The sequence below is a fragment of the Nyctereutes procyonoides genome, unplaced genomic scaffold, assembly GCF_905146905.1.
Source record: "Nyctereutes procyonoides isolate TBG_1078 unplaced genomic scaffold, NYPRO_anot_genome, whole genome shotgun sequence".
Classification (NCBI taxonomy): Eukaryota; Metazoa; Chordata; class Mammalia; order Carnivora; family Canidae; genus Nyctereutes; species Nyctereutes procyonoides.
In genome coordinates, this window is record NW_026575047.1 from 58,543,635 (window position 1) to 58,559,771 (window position 16,137).

At 37.1% G+C, this 16,137-nt stretch overlaps 1 protein-coding gene across 1 annotated transcript in view; it reads left to right on the forward strand.

Moving 5' to 3' along the window:
- Positions 1–16,137, forward strand: part of GABRG3 (gamma-aminobutyric acid type A receptor subunit gamma3) — a 659,970-nt gene that overhangs the window by 24,721 nt on the left and 619,112 nt on the right. Inside the window, exon 3 of the mRNA XM_055326791.1 lies at positions 10,396–10,463. Coding sequence (XP_055182766.1) covers positions 10,396–10,463 — 68 coding nt within the window. The remainder of the gene's footprint in view (positions 1–10,395; positions 10,464–16,137) is intronic.

Sequence of the window (16,137 nt, forward strand, 5' to 3'; positions counted from 1 at the left end):
TTTGGATGCCTTTTATTTGTTTGTTGTATAGGCTGTGGGCTTTTCATGTGTGTCCTTTGTTATACTGTGGTAATTTCTCTCTGTTGCGAGTTTGTTGATTTTTTTTTTTTTTTACCGTGAGAGGATATTAAGTTTTCTCAAATGCTTTTTGTGAATCAATTGACATTATCATGTGTTTTTCTTAATTTGTTTCAATTTATATATATATATAAATTAAATATATATATATATAAATTAAATATATATATATAAATTAAATATATATATATATATATATATATATATATATATAACAAGTTGGATCACACAAGTTGGATCTTTGATTTTTTTAACCATTGAGGCAATACGTGGATGTGTCTTTTTTTTTTTTTTGAGGCATTTATTCCATTTTCTTTTTTTTTAGAGAGGGAGGAGGGGAAGGGAAGAGAGAAAGAGAGAGTTAGCAAGCAGGGGGGGGACAGAGGGAGAGAGAGAATCTTAAGCAGGCTCCACACAGGACTCAGTCTCACTACCCTGATATCCTGACCTGCGCCAAAATCAATAGTCAGATGCCTAACTGACAGAGCCACCTAGGCACCACAATCCATTTACTTTTAAAGTGACTATTGTTATGGAAAGACTTACATTGCCATTTTAGTGTTTTCTGTATGTCTTACACATTTTTGTCCCTCTTTTCCTCTCACTGCATTTTTTAATTTTCATTTATTTTTTGTAGTGACCTGTTTTGTTTCCCTTCTCACTTCCTTTTGTTTATATTCTATAAGGTATTTTCTTTGTGGTTACTATTATAATAAACATCTTAAAGTTATAATAATCTATGTTAAACTGATAATAACTTCAATTGCATATAAAAACTCTACTTCTTTACATCTCTGTACCTCCTGAAAACTTTATGCTTTTGATGACATAAATTACTTATTTTTATACTGTATATTCATTTACATAGATTTATGGGTACTTTCTATACATTTTTAGAAATCTCTATCATATTTAAAAGTGGTTTATGTACCTACATTACAATACCCTAGGATTATATATTTATTTGTATACATTTACCAGGTAATTTTGTATTTTTGTGTAGTTTGCATTTCTATTCATTATCTTTTTGCTTCAACTTGAAGGACTGCCTTCAGTATTTCTTGTAGGACAGGTCTTATGGTAATGAACTTACTCATTTTTTGTTTGGCTGGGAAAGTCTTAATTTCTCCTTCATTTTTGAAGGATGGTTTTGCCAGACATGATATTCTTGGTTTTCAGTTTTATCTTTCAGCACTTGGAATATATTATCCCATTACCATTGATGCATCAAAGTTTCTGCTAAAAAATCCAATGATGATCTAATAGGAGCTCCCTTATATGTGATGAATCATTTCTCTGTTTTCAAGATTCTCTCTTTGTGTGTGATTTTTTAGTTTGATTATGATGTGTCTCTGTGTAGATCTCTTAAGATTATCCTACTTGGAGTTCCTTGAGCTTCTTGAATTTGTATATCCATTTATCTTCTCCAAATTTGGACATTTTTGGCCATAATTTCTTCATATAGGCTCTGCACTTGTGTTTCTTTTCTTTCTGGAACTCTCATATGCATATGTTGTTCGCTTGATGATATCTCATAAATCCCTTAAACTATCTTCATTTTTCTTCATTCTTTTTTCTTTTGGTTCATCCAGCTTGGTAATTTTGAATGTCCTATTTTTGAGAAACTGATTCTTTCTTCTGCTTGGTGAAGTCTGCTCCTGTGTCCCTCAAGTGAATTTTTTTTATTTTTTTCTCCCTTTTAAAATATTTTATTTATTCATGAGAGACACACAGAGAGAGGCAGAGACATAGGCAGAGGGAGAAGTAGGCTCTTCACTGACCAGGGATCCCATTGTGAAGCTCCATCCCACATAGCCTCCGCCAAAAGCAGGTGTTTGACCAACTAAGCTACCCAGGTGCCCCTGTTATACATTTTAAAGTACAATAAGATCTGTTACATACCAGGCTTTTAAAACCATTCTCAATCTGCTTGTTGTTTAAAGATGTAATGCATTATTTTTTTCATATCTACCATGGACTAAAAATTCTGTTGGTGAATATACTTTGATATTCCCAGTTAGGTAGTAGAAAGGACAAGGTGCTATCATGAAGAGCATTGCTAAGATGTATCTTTCCTGTTGTAGTAAATTGAGTTCTTGCTTGGAGGAAAACTTCAGTTTACAGATTGTAGAAAATGAGCCCCAGAAAATTTAAGTTGTTTTCACAAGGTCATATGGTGACTTCAGATTCAAATTTATAAAATTATTAGATTTTTCAGATGCCTTTCTAAATTCCTCTATCTTTATTACCACCAAACTCTTAAGAGGTGGAAATCTGTATCCCCATTGGAGTTCTGAAGCTGTGGTTCTGAACTTTAACATCAGTACTCTCTTCATTCTTTGGAGAATATGAATTCTCAGACTGTCTACCTCAGTAATACATTTTTATATGAATGCATACAAAAACAGAATCTCACTGTTTGCCTTCTTTCTTATTATTTATCAGGTGTGGCCCAGGTCTGAGGTGATGACAACTTTATCTTGATCTTTTAACTCTTGTTGGTCCACTTACGATCACATACTTAAAGGATGATTGGGAAAGAAATAAGGCTTTAGAGTTGTCATCTATAGTACTAGGATTAATGGAGATGGGATTAGCTGTAAACCTTATAATGGAATGTCAGAATCAAGTTAAGTGGCCAAGTAGGAACCCTAGCAAAGCTGAAATGGAACCCAAAATAGTGCTTTCAGTGCTCCAGGACTAACCTATGTCAAACATCGTCTTAGGGTCTTTTTTTAATTTTTTTAAATTTTTATTAATTTATGATAGTCACAGAGAGAGAGAGAGAGAGGCAGAGACACAGGCAGAGGGAGAAGCAGGCTCCATGCACCGGGAGCCCGACGTGGGATTCGATACTGGGTCTCCAGGATCGCGCCCTGGGCCAAAGGCAGGCGCCAAACTGCTGAGCCATCCGGGGATCCCTCGTCTTAGGGTCTTGATGAAATTATGATAGTCACCAAGGTTGCCCATTCTATGTACCTCTTCCCCTCAAATCCCTTCACTCATTCCTGCATAACCTAGTATTCTCCTATCTAGAGAAAAACATTTGAAAACACATCTCGGGATCCCTGAGTGGCGCAGCGGTTTGGCGCCTGCCTTTGGCCCAGGGCGCGATCCTGGAGATCTGGGATCGAATCCCACGTCGGGCTCCCGGTGCATGGAGCCTGCTTCTCCCTCTGCCTGTGTCTCTGCCTCTCTCTCTCTCTCTCTCTCTCTGTGACTATCATAAATAAAAAAAAAAAGGAAAACACATCTCTGTCAAGTGGTATATATGGACTTAATGTAAACCTCAGAGGCAGTATTTGCATTTTAAGAAGAGACTGGAAAGATTTATTTATGATGATGGTGATGGTGATGATAAACTCCCACTAAGTTATTGTTTTTAATATATTTTATTTATTTTTTTTGAGAGAGAGAGAGAGAGAGCAAGTACATAACAAGCAGGAGTGGCAGAGGGAGAGGGAGAAGCAGGCTCCCTGATAAGCAGGGAGACCTAGAGGGGTCAGTCTCAGGGTCCTGAGATCATGACCTGAGGTAAAAGCAGATGCTTAGCCAGCTAAGCCACCCAGGTGCCCTTTATTCCTCTTTTTAAAATTTTATTTGCCAGGATTTAAATCTTTCTGTCAGTATATTTAAACTTTTCATGAAAAAATAGAATTTAAGTGACTAGAGTGACTTTTAGACATAAATATTAGTTGAAAGGCAACAAATGCAAGATTTTGACATTCTTTTCTGTGTCTAACTCCACGGGCCCCAGCAGCCATAGCAAACATTTACTGAGCACCTACTATTCATTTCACAGCTACCTAACCACCCCCCTGAGTCCCCACCAAGAATTAGGTTTTCCTTTCGGCTCATCTTACACATAGTGGAACTGAGGCACAGAGATGTTAAGACACTTTTCAAAATTACAGAACTTGTAAATGGCAGAGCCACTCTGTAAAGCCAGGCAGCATGCTCTACTGGCTGTGTCACCTCACTTAACACTTTTGCTTAGTGTCCTTTGGGGTCTACATTCCTCCTCCCTCTTGCTGCCAGTCTGGGGCTAACTCATAAAGCATTACCTTCTGTGGAGAGCTATAATCACCTGAGCCTTCCCTCATTCTGCATTTTATATCCCTGTCAACACCTACTGGCCCTATATCTCATCTATTGTAGTCTGTATTTCTGTCATTGTCTATTTCTTGCTTGTTTATGAATGAGCATAAATGGTTTCATTTGCTCTCCCAGTACCATTCTCAGCTTTTTCCTCTCCCAGGAATTTAATGTAATTTCTGTTGTAACAGATGCCTATTTCCAGGAGTATCCTTGTATTGGACAATCTTCTATCAGCTTTTGACTACTTGGTCTTGACTACTTGCATCAATTTGTGGTTGTCATCAGGTTCCAGGGGACATTTAAAAATTATTCTTCCTGTTACAGTTTTCAATCTCATGTGAACATTTAACATGTAAAATCCATTTAAATATAATAAACCAAATTTTAATAATTTGTTTTAATAATAAAAACAATTTTCAGAAAGCATAGTTATCTAGTATTCAATGAGTACCTACTGTGTGTCAGGAGCTGTGGCAGATACTGTGGGAAGGGGTGAGACTAAGTCACCAGTAGACCCTTCTCTCCAAGAGCCAGTCTTCATTGGGAATGTTAAGGGCTACTTATGACTTAAAAGTAGCAAGTGACCTAAGAATATGGAGATTCAGAGAAAGGCAGTACACCTTTTCCTCTCAGTTACTATATGTAAAGTAATTTTTCCTAATAGATCCCAGGCACTTATTTAAAATTTGTATGAGCCATCTTTTGTAAGAGATACTAATCAAATGACTCAAGAAAAACCAAATGATTATTAGTACTGGTCTTTGTGGTCTTTGAGGACTACTACTTCAACATGTTGTGTGTTTTGTGTAAATCTTTAACTTCATCCCCTCTAGGATGGATTCCCACTCGTTTACTTTCCCCAGAGGAATTGACACTGACTCACCTAGGGTCCCATGAATCCACTAAGCATAACTCCTCTGTTTTCTACTGTCTTTTTTATTTTCTCCTCCAATTTTTCTCAAGTAAAACATGCTATTGTAATTCTATGGTTTTAGAGAGACAAAGGGTGCCTGGGTGACTCATAGATGGCTAAGCATCTGACTCTTGATTTTGGCTCAGGTAATGATTTTCAGGGTTTTGAGGTCCAGGCCCACACCTGGCCCTGTGCTGGACATGAAGCCTGCTTAAGATTCTCCCTCTCTCCCTCTGCCCCTTCCTACCCTCCCTCCAGCTCGTGCTCTCTCTCCCCAACCCCGCAAAAGAGAGAAAGTTCTGGGACCTTTGAGAAGCCAGCTCAATACACCTTTCCATTTAGTCTTAGAGAAGTTAGAAGATGTGGAATTGGATCACCAGTATGCCCCTTACATGCTATGAGAAGCTCAGAGCTGACCTTATTTTGAGGCACAGTGATGTATTTGAATGACATTGGTGCTCATATTTGGGGGCCCAAGGCCAGAACCGTAACCACCACATTTGGAAGGGAGAAAAATCAAAGATGTTTGTTAAGATTTATATGTAACTGGGAAGCAATGGACTGGTGGCAGATTATACAGAAATGTTTTTACTACCTATATTATTCAGGTTTGGAATGTTAGACCCCTGGTAAGAAGTACCCATTCACAATACTTAAATGAGGCCCCTTAACATATAACTTGTTGGGAATTTTGGATGTGAAATTTGATTTATTTTTCTTTTCACAAGAGGAGCTGAGTTTGTCTAATAGGAATCTTGTACTATATTAGACGTGGTTCTGGATGTTGAGCATCAAAAAAATAGACTTTTGTGCATTGGAATAATTTATTTACTTTTTATCATGACAGGGTTCCTTTTGTGTCTGAAATAAATAAGACAAAGAACCTGTTAACCTCCAGGATTTAAGTAGCATTCTGAAGAGCAAAATTCAGCCATGTGCCCTTGCATTCATCAGTAGACAGATCTACCCTCGACCTATACTCTTCCCCTAGCATGGCCACTCTGACAGGTGCCATTTCTTGTCTGTGCATCTGGGTCATCTCTTCAGCTCATGACTGATAGATAATTATAGGATGCTTGTTCTAAGATGAGGAAGCCTCTGGTTGAATGGAGAAAAATAACCAAGCAGGTATGTGCATTGGTCTAGTGCCAGAGGCAAGTAGAAGAACAGTCTTACATTACTGCCTTTGGGCCACATGCATCTTACCAAGGAATAAATGTGGTTGATGCTTGTCAAGGCTTACCCAGTGCATCTTTGCCATGTTCATTTATGCTGCACAGCTTATGACTTTGTGATTCTTCTCAGACATACTAGTTCTAAATTTATAGGGGATAATGACATCCAAATAGGTAAGGCAGAATTGAAATGAAGAATTGAAAAGTGAATATATTTTTGGGCAAAATATATGAGACCCCGTACCATCAGCCCTATTTTATATATATACTCTTTTCCAATAGACTCTTCCCCCGCTCACTCAGAAAATCACATCCCCTCCTCTTGCCTCCTCATTGCTAGCTTCTTTACCTCTGTGTAACTCTTCATCCTTCACCAGCTACCCAGGGCTTAATCTTTTCTTATTGTGGTAAAATATATGTAACATAAAATTTACTATCTTGGCCACATTTAAGTGTACAGTTCAGTGGTACTGTATGCATGTGTTTTGAAAGCATCACCACCATCCATCTCCAGGACTCTTTTCATCTTGCAGGACTGAAACTCTGTAGCCATTAAACACTAACCCCACCATCCCTGCCTCCCCCAGCCCTTGGCAGCCACCATTCTTCTTTCTGTCTCTGTGAATTTTACTATGCCAGTACCTCATATAGGTTGACTTATAAAGTATGTGTCTTTTTTGACTGACATATTTCACTTAGTATAATATCCTTAAGGTTCATCCGTGTTGTAACGTGCATCATTGTGTGCATATCTATATACATAAACACACATATATTTTAATTTTATATTTATAATTTGAATATTATGATGTTTTAATATCTTAAAAACCCTTTTTGACTGAGAACAGACTGTTCCTCTGGGGCTAGCCAATTCTTAGAGATAGCAAAGGGCCTAGCCAGAAGCATACTTTTGATATGCAGGCTAACCAATCCAGAGCCATAGTCCCTCTCTGGCCCTTACACTACAGGAAGCAGTATTCTTCTGCCTTAATCATCCCAGGTGTACTAGAGACCACAGTAATTATTCAAACAAGCCAATCCTAACTGTTTATCCTGCCTTGCTGTGTCTTTCCTGCTGAAATCCTATAAATTATATTATATATTTATATATAATATATATATTATACTATACTATATATTATAAATAATCATGGCATAAGTGCCTTCCCTCTCTACTTTGCCCTGGCTTCTGCCTCCTGACCACCCTGATGTCTTTCCCATGTGGCCCTACAAGGCATATCTCCAGTGTCCAGGACTTGTGAATATAATAAACTTTGTTATTCTGAGCCTCTTATCCTGCGGCTACATATGACCATCAAATAAAAGAATACAAACTTTCAGAATCTCTTTCCTTTTAAGGCTAAATAATAGTCCACATGAATACACTACATTTGGTTTATCCATTTATTCCTCCGTGGGCACTCGAGTTGCTTCCATCTATTGGCTTTTGTGCATGATGATGCTATGGACATGGGTGTACAAATATATGTTTGCTTTTAATTCTTTTGGCTATATATCCAGAAGTGGAATTGCTAGGTTATATAATTCCATGTTTAATTTTTTTTGAAGAACTGCTATACTGTTTTCTATAGTGATTGTATCTTTTTACATTCCCACCATGCTTGAGAGTTTCAGTTTCTCGAGTCCTTGCCACAACTTGTTATTTTCTGTTGCTGTTGTTTTTCATGGAAGTGAAGTAGTTATCATAATGAAGGTGAAGTGATATCTCATTGTGGTTTTGATTTGCATTTTCCTAATGATTAGTGCTGTCTTTTCAAGTGCTTAATGGTCATTTGAATATCTTTGAAGAAATGTCTAAGTCCTTTGACCATTTTTAAATCAGATATTTTTTGCTTATTTGTTGTTAAGTTGCAGGAGTTCTTTCTATGTTGTAAATTAACCACATATCAGATATGTGAATTGCATATGTTCCCTCCCATTCTGGAGGTTGCCTTTGCACTCTATTGACTGTGTCTGATACGCAGAAGTTTTACATTTTGATGTAATCTAATGTATTTATTTTTGTTGCCTGTGCTTTTGGTGTCATATGCAAGACATAATTGCCAACTCCAATGTCATGAAGCTTTTCCCCAATGTTCTCTTCTAAGAGTTTTGTAGTTTCCGATTTTACCTTTAGGTCTTTGATCCATTTTAAGTTAATTTTTCTATATAGCATGAAGTAAGGGTCTAACATCATTCTTTTGCATGCGGATATCCAGTCTACCCAACACCATTTGTTGGGAGACTGTCCCTTTCCCATTTGAATGATCTTGGCTCCCTTGTCAAAGATCATTTGTCAGGGCCATGAGTCTTTGAATTATAAGCCTTGAACCACCTGTGGGTCAGTCTCTTTCCTGGGTGCCACCGTCACTTTCTTAAAAGCTCCTTTTACTTTAGCATGATGTTGCTTAAAAGAGCATTTGCTTAAAACAGTTAATTTCCCCCTGATTTTGGGTGCACATGTATACATCCATATATGTGTGTGTGTGTGTGTGTGTGTGTTTATTCCAAACTGTTATCCCTTAAGACCTTCAATGTACTTTTGCACTTAATATTCATTTGTCACTTCCCACTTCAAGTTAAGGCTTTATGTGTGTAGGTCTTTTTTAATTTCATGAGATTAAACGCTCTGGAAGCCTAAACTTTAATACCATAAAACAACGAGAAAAGTCTCTTGCAAAAAGTAGGTTGTCAATTGACTGACTTAACACAGGCTCTTGAATGATATCACCAAAGGCTTTGTGGTGTCTAGAAACAGAAAACTTGCTGAATCCAGTGAAGCTGAAGAAAAATGATACTATTCATAGTAGTTAACAAATCTGTCTAAAATGAAGAACAGTCCTTTTATGAAATGTAAGCACTATATACATAACACATAGAATTGTGTTGGGGTGTTTCCCGAAATGCCAACAGCTCTTTGAAGCCAATATGACTTGATTGCCCTGACAGATGTTAGAGTAGTTGGCTCAAACTCATAATCATTGTTTTCATTTTCATGGAGGTGTGGAAAACGTGGCTTGGGCTACAGACTGCTGGATATGCAATTAATGAGATTGTGAGCTCAGAAGTGCTACTCATAATTCCAAAAGTAGAGTGCAGAAGTCCATTTGTGCATGATTATTTAGTAAAACTGGAGTAAGTTATTGAAATAGTTGAGGATACAAACACTCTTGTAGCTGTAGAAATGACTTGTTTCATGTGCAAAGGTTCAGAGTCTTGTTTGTGTTTCTCTAGGGAAGAAATATTCTGAAATCAGTGCTGTCATTCCCTTTATCAATTGCTAAGGGCAGAGGAAAGGGAACCTCCTTCTTTTCAGAGGGCATGAACCCTGACTCAGAGGTTGGCCGGCTCTGCAGTCTCATTATTGGTACTTGCTAAGGAAAGAGAAACTGATTTTCTTTACAAGGAAATGAACCAATTTTATCTTTGATGCACAATGTTGGATTACAATCTCTCGTCTATAAATTCTATGCCCTCATGGTTGAAACTGTAATTCTTTAACTTACTAAAATGTTATTCATTTTTGAGTTACAGGATTTTAAATCTGTGATATGTATGTGTCTTCAGGTTTCACAATGACAATAATCAGTATTCCTTATTCTTCTCTTATGTAGGCACTCTCCAGATCTTGGCTTTGAGTCACTTTGCTTTAGAACAATTAGTTATGCGGTCAGGTGACGGATAAGGAACTGGAGCCATCTTTGATATTACTCGTAACTGGGGTTTGACTTTATAGAAAACCCTGGCATCAAGGATCTTGTGCAGTGTCTTTAGTCATTTTATATTTATTGTCTTATATTTTCTTTGCCATATAATCAGCTTAACAAATATTGCAGAATATCTTTACAGTGATCTATTCCTGGCAACATGCAGTGTATAAATGCCCTGTTTTCCAAGAATTTGTTAAATACAAGTAAGAATCTCTTGTCCTTTGAGAATTTTTTTTCCTTTGAGAATTTTTAAAAGGAAGACAAGCAGGGTTTTAATTGCAACTGCAAGGCAAATCCAAAAGAAATATCCACCCCTTTTCTACATATCTGTGAGGGGTTGGTGCACGAGTCAAAGGAAGTCGAATACTTTCCTCGGCCACTCTGGCACAAAGTGTTAACGCACATGTATTTTTCTCCACAGTAAAACCGACCGTAATTGACGTTGACATCTATGTTAACAGCATTGGCCCTGTGTCATCAATAAACATGGTAAGAAGCTCTTTTCTTTTCTGATCTGAAGACCCTTGCAGCAGTTCTTACTTACATTCTAGCTGTGAGTTTCTGTTCGAAATTTATCATGCAGGTTTAAACTCACAATTGACTTCTTAAATCTATAGCATTGATGGGTAGTTTAAATATTGAAAATGGTTTTTAAAATTTTTAAAAATCAAGTAGTGGAGTTTGTGGCCATAGTAGTGAGACATGGCTCTTGTGTTTAAAAGGCATCTCATCCCCCACCTTCTCCACACACGTTATTTACTGCACATGGATCTTCAGATGAGATTATTTGCAATTATGCAGTCATTGACTATATTTGATTTCATTAATATTAGGGATAAATATAAATGACAGCTTTTTGACTTTTGGTTCAGTTTTTCAAGACCCCAAAGACTTGCCTCTTTTTGTTTCTTAGGAAAGAATCTGAGATTACCCAGCTTATACTTTGCTCTTCAATTTGAACTCAGGGGGTAAATAAACTATTTATTTATTTATTTATTTATTTATTTATTTGTTTGTTTGTTTGTTTATTTATTTATTTACAAGAGAAAGTCTGGCATCAAGTATGTGATTTTCCTGATTAGGGTATTATCACAGATTTAGAGGCAAAATGAGCTCCAGAAGTAATTGTGATGTGAAAGAAGGCTTTCCCTGTAAAAAGTGCTTAGCTGTGAGGAAAGTATTGGAATGCTAGAATACATTAGTTTAAAAGTGTGCCCTGAGGTGAGGTGCTCCAGGCCGGGGTGGGGCTCCCTGAATGGAGTGGACAGGGTTCCATGAGCGCACATTGACCTTTGTTGACCTAGTGATGGCAAGAGCTCTGCTGGGGGTCTTCTTTGTATTTCATACTTTACTGCTGTTCACTGGCTCCTGGGTTTGGTGAGGGGATGAGGCTAAGGGTGGGGAATTGCAGAATGCTGATTTAGATGCTGTCTTTTCATTGCAATATTCTGTAGATGGAAATAATCCCTCCAGAATTAGTAGCAAAATCAGTTCTTTTCATCGCCAGATATTAAAAGTGTTCATCTTTTCTCTGATGATATAAAGTTTTCCATGTAGGGGTAGAATTATATTTATGGGTGAGTCATTTAAAAAAAAACAACACGTCATCCATAAATTGGGGGTTGGACACTGGCAAAAGAGGTGAGTAAAAGAGAATTCACATCACACAGCCTATGGGTTGTGGATTGTAAAATGTAAATTTTAAGTGTAATATTCCCTTTCCTTGATAAATAATTATTCAGTTGACCACATAAAGACTGTAATCACTTCTTAGTTCATTTGTTTCTCATTCTGGAGTTTTATTTTCTTATATTAGTTCCACATTATTCGTCACCTTCATGTCTAACACTAACTCATATCTGACACTAAAAAAGGAGTGTCTCCATAGAGATATACTTACGAAATTATTTTAGAAACAGGGGCTTGCATTCATATGTCTTAGGAATTTTTGTGAACTCCTATAACTTTGAGATCTACTCTCTGCCGGGAATTAAGCTTTGCTATTGGAATTGATAGAAATTTCTGCCTGGAAGTCATAAGCTTCAGAGAAGGAGGCTAAGTGACAATCACCCACAGATTGATAAGGACTCTGCTCATGGGCAGGCACCCTATTGGCAGAGCTGGCAACATTTGGAATAGATTTCTCTGATGAGGTCTCAATCTGAAACTTGATCGATAGATGGGTGTTTTCCCAGTGGGGCAACATGAGGAAGTCCTCAGTAAAATGCAGGAAGACAGGTGTGTGACCTGATTGGGGGTTGAGGGGCTGGAGTGCTGTTTGAAAAGCCAAGGGAGTGGGGTGCAGCTAGACAGCACTTGGACCTGCCTGGGACTCAGGCCTTGAAGCCTTTAGGAAGAGTTGGGCTTCATCCTTAGGCAGACGTGGGCATTTAGGATGTGTGTAGACCCACTTCCATCTAAGATATATGTAGGTCAAATTTTGTAAGATTGTTCATATGCAGCAAGATCTCTCTTCAGACCCCCTTCTTCCCTTTTAGAGAGAGAGAGAGAGAGAGAGAACGAGAACAACTACATAGCATAGAACTGACAATGCTTTAAAATATTTATTTATTTATTTATTTATTTATTTATTTATTTTTAAATACTTTTTTAATTTATTCATGAGAAACACAGAGAAAGCGAGAGGCAGAGACACAGGCAGAGGGAGAAGTAGACTCCATGCAGGGAGACTGATGTGGGACTCGATCTCAGGACTCCAGAATCACGCCCTGGGCTGAAGGCAGGAGCTAAACCGTTGAGCCACCCAGGGATCCCCTAAAATCATTATTTAAAATAATTTACTCTGACCCCTTCATCAAGAGGGGTGAATGATCTTAAAATGGTCTGAGGTTTTGTAAGACCTCCATTATCTGAGAAAAATATATAAACATCAAAATCATAAATGTTTTGTGGCAGACACCAAAATACTGCTGTTAGATTTTTAAAAAGTGAGATTGAGTAGAAAGCTTTTCCAGTTAACCTCCCATTAAAAAAAAATTGCCTGAATATCTTGAAAATTCATTTGGTCCAATTTTTTTTTCTTTTTAGGAGTTATCTTTACTGCATTGAAAGGATAGGCCAATAAATGTTGGTTGCCTTTTATTTGTGAAAGTGAGGCAAGTGTCTAGGCAACCATGGGCAAGGTGAATGATAGGAAATGCATTGCTCTGGAAATAGCGACATGTTTATAGTCTGTTATCAGCAGAGCTAAAGCTAGAATTGTCTGGACTGTCCCCTTGTCTGCTTCCAAGAGAAATATTAATGTACTATTAACTTATGTTAACCAAGCAAAGCATAAAGTGTTCACAAAGTATTGATAGGTGATAGATAATAGGTAGATAAATAGATAGACAAAGGCTTGTTTTATAGATAGGTAGATAGATCAATCAATCTAGGTATACACAGATACATTTAAATATTCAATTCCTATGTTCTCTGGGGTGAATTTTTCTATTTCCATCTTTGTTCATTCAGTTAACATTTGACATATGACTACTGTGTATCATGCAGAGTTCTGGATGTAGGTTACCACAAAAATGAGTGGGAAGAGCAAGTCTAGATTCATAAACAAACCATCATGGTATACAGGTGTCAGAGCAAAGAGATTCCTGTGTCTCAAAAGAGGGAAGATTCCATTGCCCTGTGGGATGTTTCAGGAGGCTTGTGAATCAGGGGCTCCTAATTGCTTTTTTAGAAAACTTAAATGTTTATTTTTAAAAAAGACTTATTTTTAAGAGCAGTTTTAGGTTCATAACAAAATTGAGAGGAAGGTACAGAGATTTTCCATATATCTCCTGCCTTTGCACAGGTACAGCCTTACCCTTTATGAACACCACCCTCCTCAACCACAGTGGTACATTTGTTACATTCAGTGAACCTATATTGACTTCTTTATCACTCAGGCATCCTAGTTTACATTAGGTTTCACTCTTGGTGGTGTACATCTATGGATTTGAACAAATGTGTGAAGATGTATCCACCATTATAGAATCATACAGAATAGTTTCACTGCCCAGAAATCCTGTTTATACAGCTGCTTCTTGAAGGATGAGTATTTCTAACCTTTGAGCTCCAAATTTCAAAATTCTGCTTGGAAGTCAAAATGATAAAGGAGTTCTTTTCACACTGCTGAACGCATCATATATATCCACTCTATCTAAAACACCAAACAATGCAGTTTACAAAGAATGTAAAGTGCTTCAAAGTGGACCTCATGAAAAGTAAAAGCAGTTTAAAAGTAAAGAGCTGATGGTATAAGTGGGTATTGGGAATTGCGTCAGCAATACAAATAAAAAGAATATGAGAGAGACCAAAACAATCAAATTAAAGAATATATTATGCAGGAAAAAGTACAATTTAGAGATGTGTGTGGAATTTAAGGATGTAATTTTTTTTGGGGGGGGGTTGATTGCAATGCTAAAGCCTGGCAAAATTATGGCTCTCCCTCACCAAATATTCTTTTAACAATCAAGGAAAGAGAGAAAAAACTAATTCTACTTCTTTTCCCTCTCCTTCCTCCCACTTTTCTGTTTCTTTTATTAATATTAATACTGAAGATTCAGTTTCAGATATTCTCTCTGCTAAATAAAAATGAAGTTGCATTTCAATCTATTTATTGTTTAATAGACTGATTCTCGTCTTGTTTATGCTGGAGTTGTTTATGCTTTTTCTAGTTATTGAGGATATTAGAATTGGTTCACACAGGTTGAGGAGAATCTGTTTTTACAATCTTTTTTTAAAAAAAGATTTTATTTATTTATTCATGAGAGATACACACACAGAGAGAGGGAGAAGCAGGCAGAGGGAGAAGCAGGCTCCACACAGGGAGCCTGATGTGGGACTCAATCTCGGGCCTCGGACCAGGCCTTGGACTGAAGGCAGATGCTAAACCTCTGAGCCACCCAGGGATCCCCAGTTTTTACAATCTTTAATCGCATTCCGTGTCTTTGTCACTACAGCATATCTAAATGTGTACAATTCTTAATCAAAATTGTGCAGGGTTTATTTCAAGACTGGGACTCTGCAAATCAGGAGAGCTTACACATTTATTTTTGAGAGTGTTCACCATAAGCAACTTTTTAGGAAAGGAACAAAGAAAACTCATACTTTGTACCTACTTTGTGTTATCAACCTCATCTTCTATCACCTTCACAAGGCCATGGCAGAGAAGATCCTGCGCTTTTCCAAGTACTGTGTTTGTAGTGAGTATGTGAAGCTCACGAAGGTGGAAATCTCAGAGCAGTGGTTCCAGCTATGACCACCTGCACTTCTGTAACCACTATTAAAATACAGCAACTACAGAGCTTCAGCTTTTTTTTTTTTAACTGGGAAGCTTTAACTGGGAAGTTAAACTTTAACTAGGAAGTTGAGTTGATAAGGGCTCAGAGTGAGTGTAATGTTAAAATTGTTTTCCTTTTTTAAAAAATAATTAATAGAGTTCATTTTTTTAGAGGAACTTTAAAAATATTTTCCAAGCTTTTTTGACATAGAAGTGATACATAACAGTGTATAAGTTTACGGTTTACAACTTGGCAATTGGATATATGTATATTGCAAAATGATTACCACGATAATGTCAGTTAACACCTCTATCACCCCACATAGTTACTCCTCCTTTTTTGTGATGAGAACTCTTAAGATCTTAGCAACTTTCAAGTATATAATATTACTAACTATAATCACCATGCTGTATGTTAGATTCCCAGAACTTATTCATCTCGATGCTGCAGGTTTGTACCTTTGACCAACATCTCTCCATTTCCCCCACTCCCAGCCCCTGACAGCCACTATTCTACTTTCTGTTTCTATGATTTCAGTTTCTTTAGACTTCATGTATAAGTAATATTGTATGGCATTTGTCATTCTCTGACTCACGTCACGTAGTATAATTTTAAATTTACAGAAAAACTGGACAGAAATCACAGAGTTTCTATATGCTTCTACACACACCCACACACCCCTTCTATCATTAACATCTCTCATTAGTATGGTACATTTGTTACAATAGATGAAATAATGTTGATACATTACTATTATTATTAACTGAAGTCTATAGTTTATATTATGGTTCACTTTTGGTGTTGTATATCCTATGGTTTTTTCCCAAGTGTATGATGACATGTATCCACCATTGTTGTATCACATAAAATGTTTTCACTGCCTA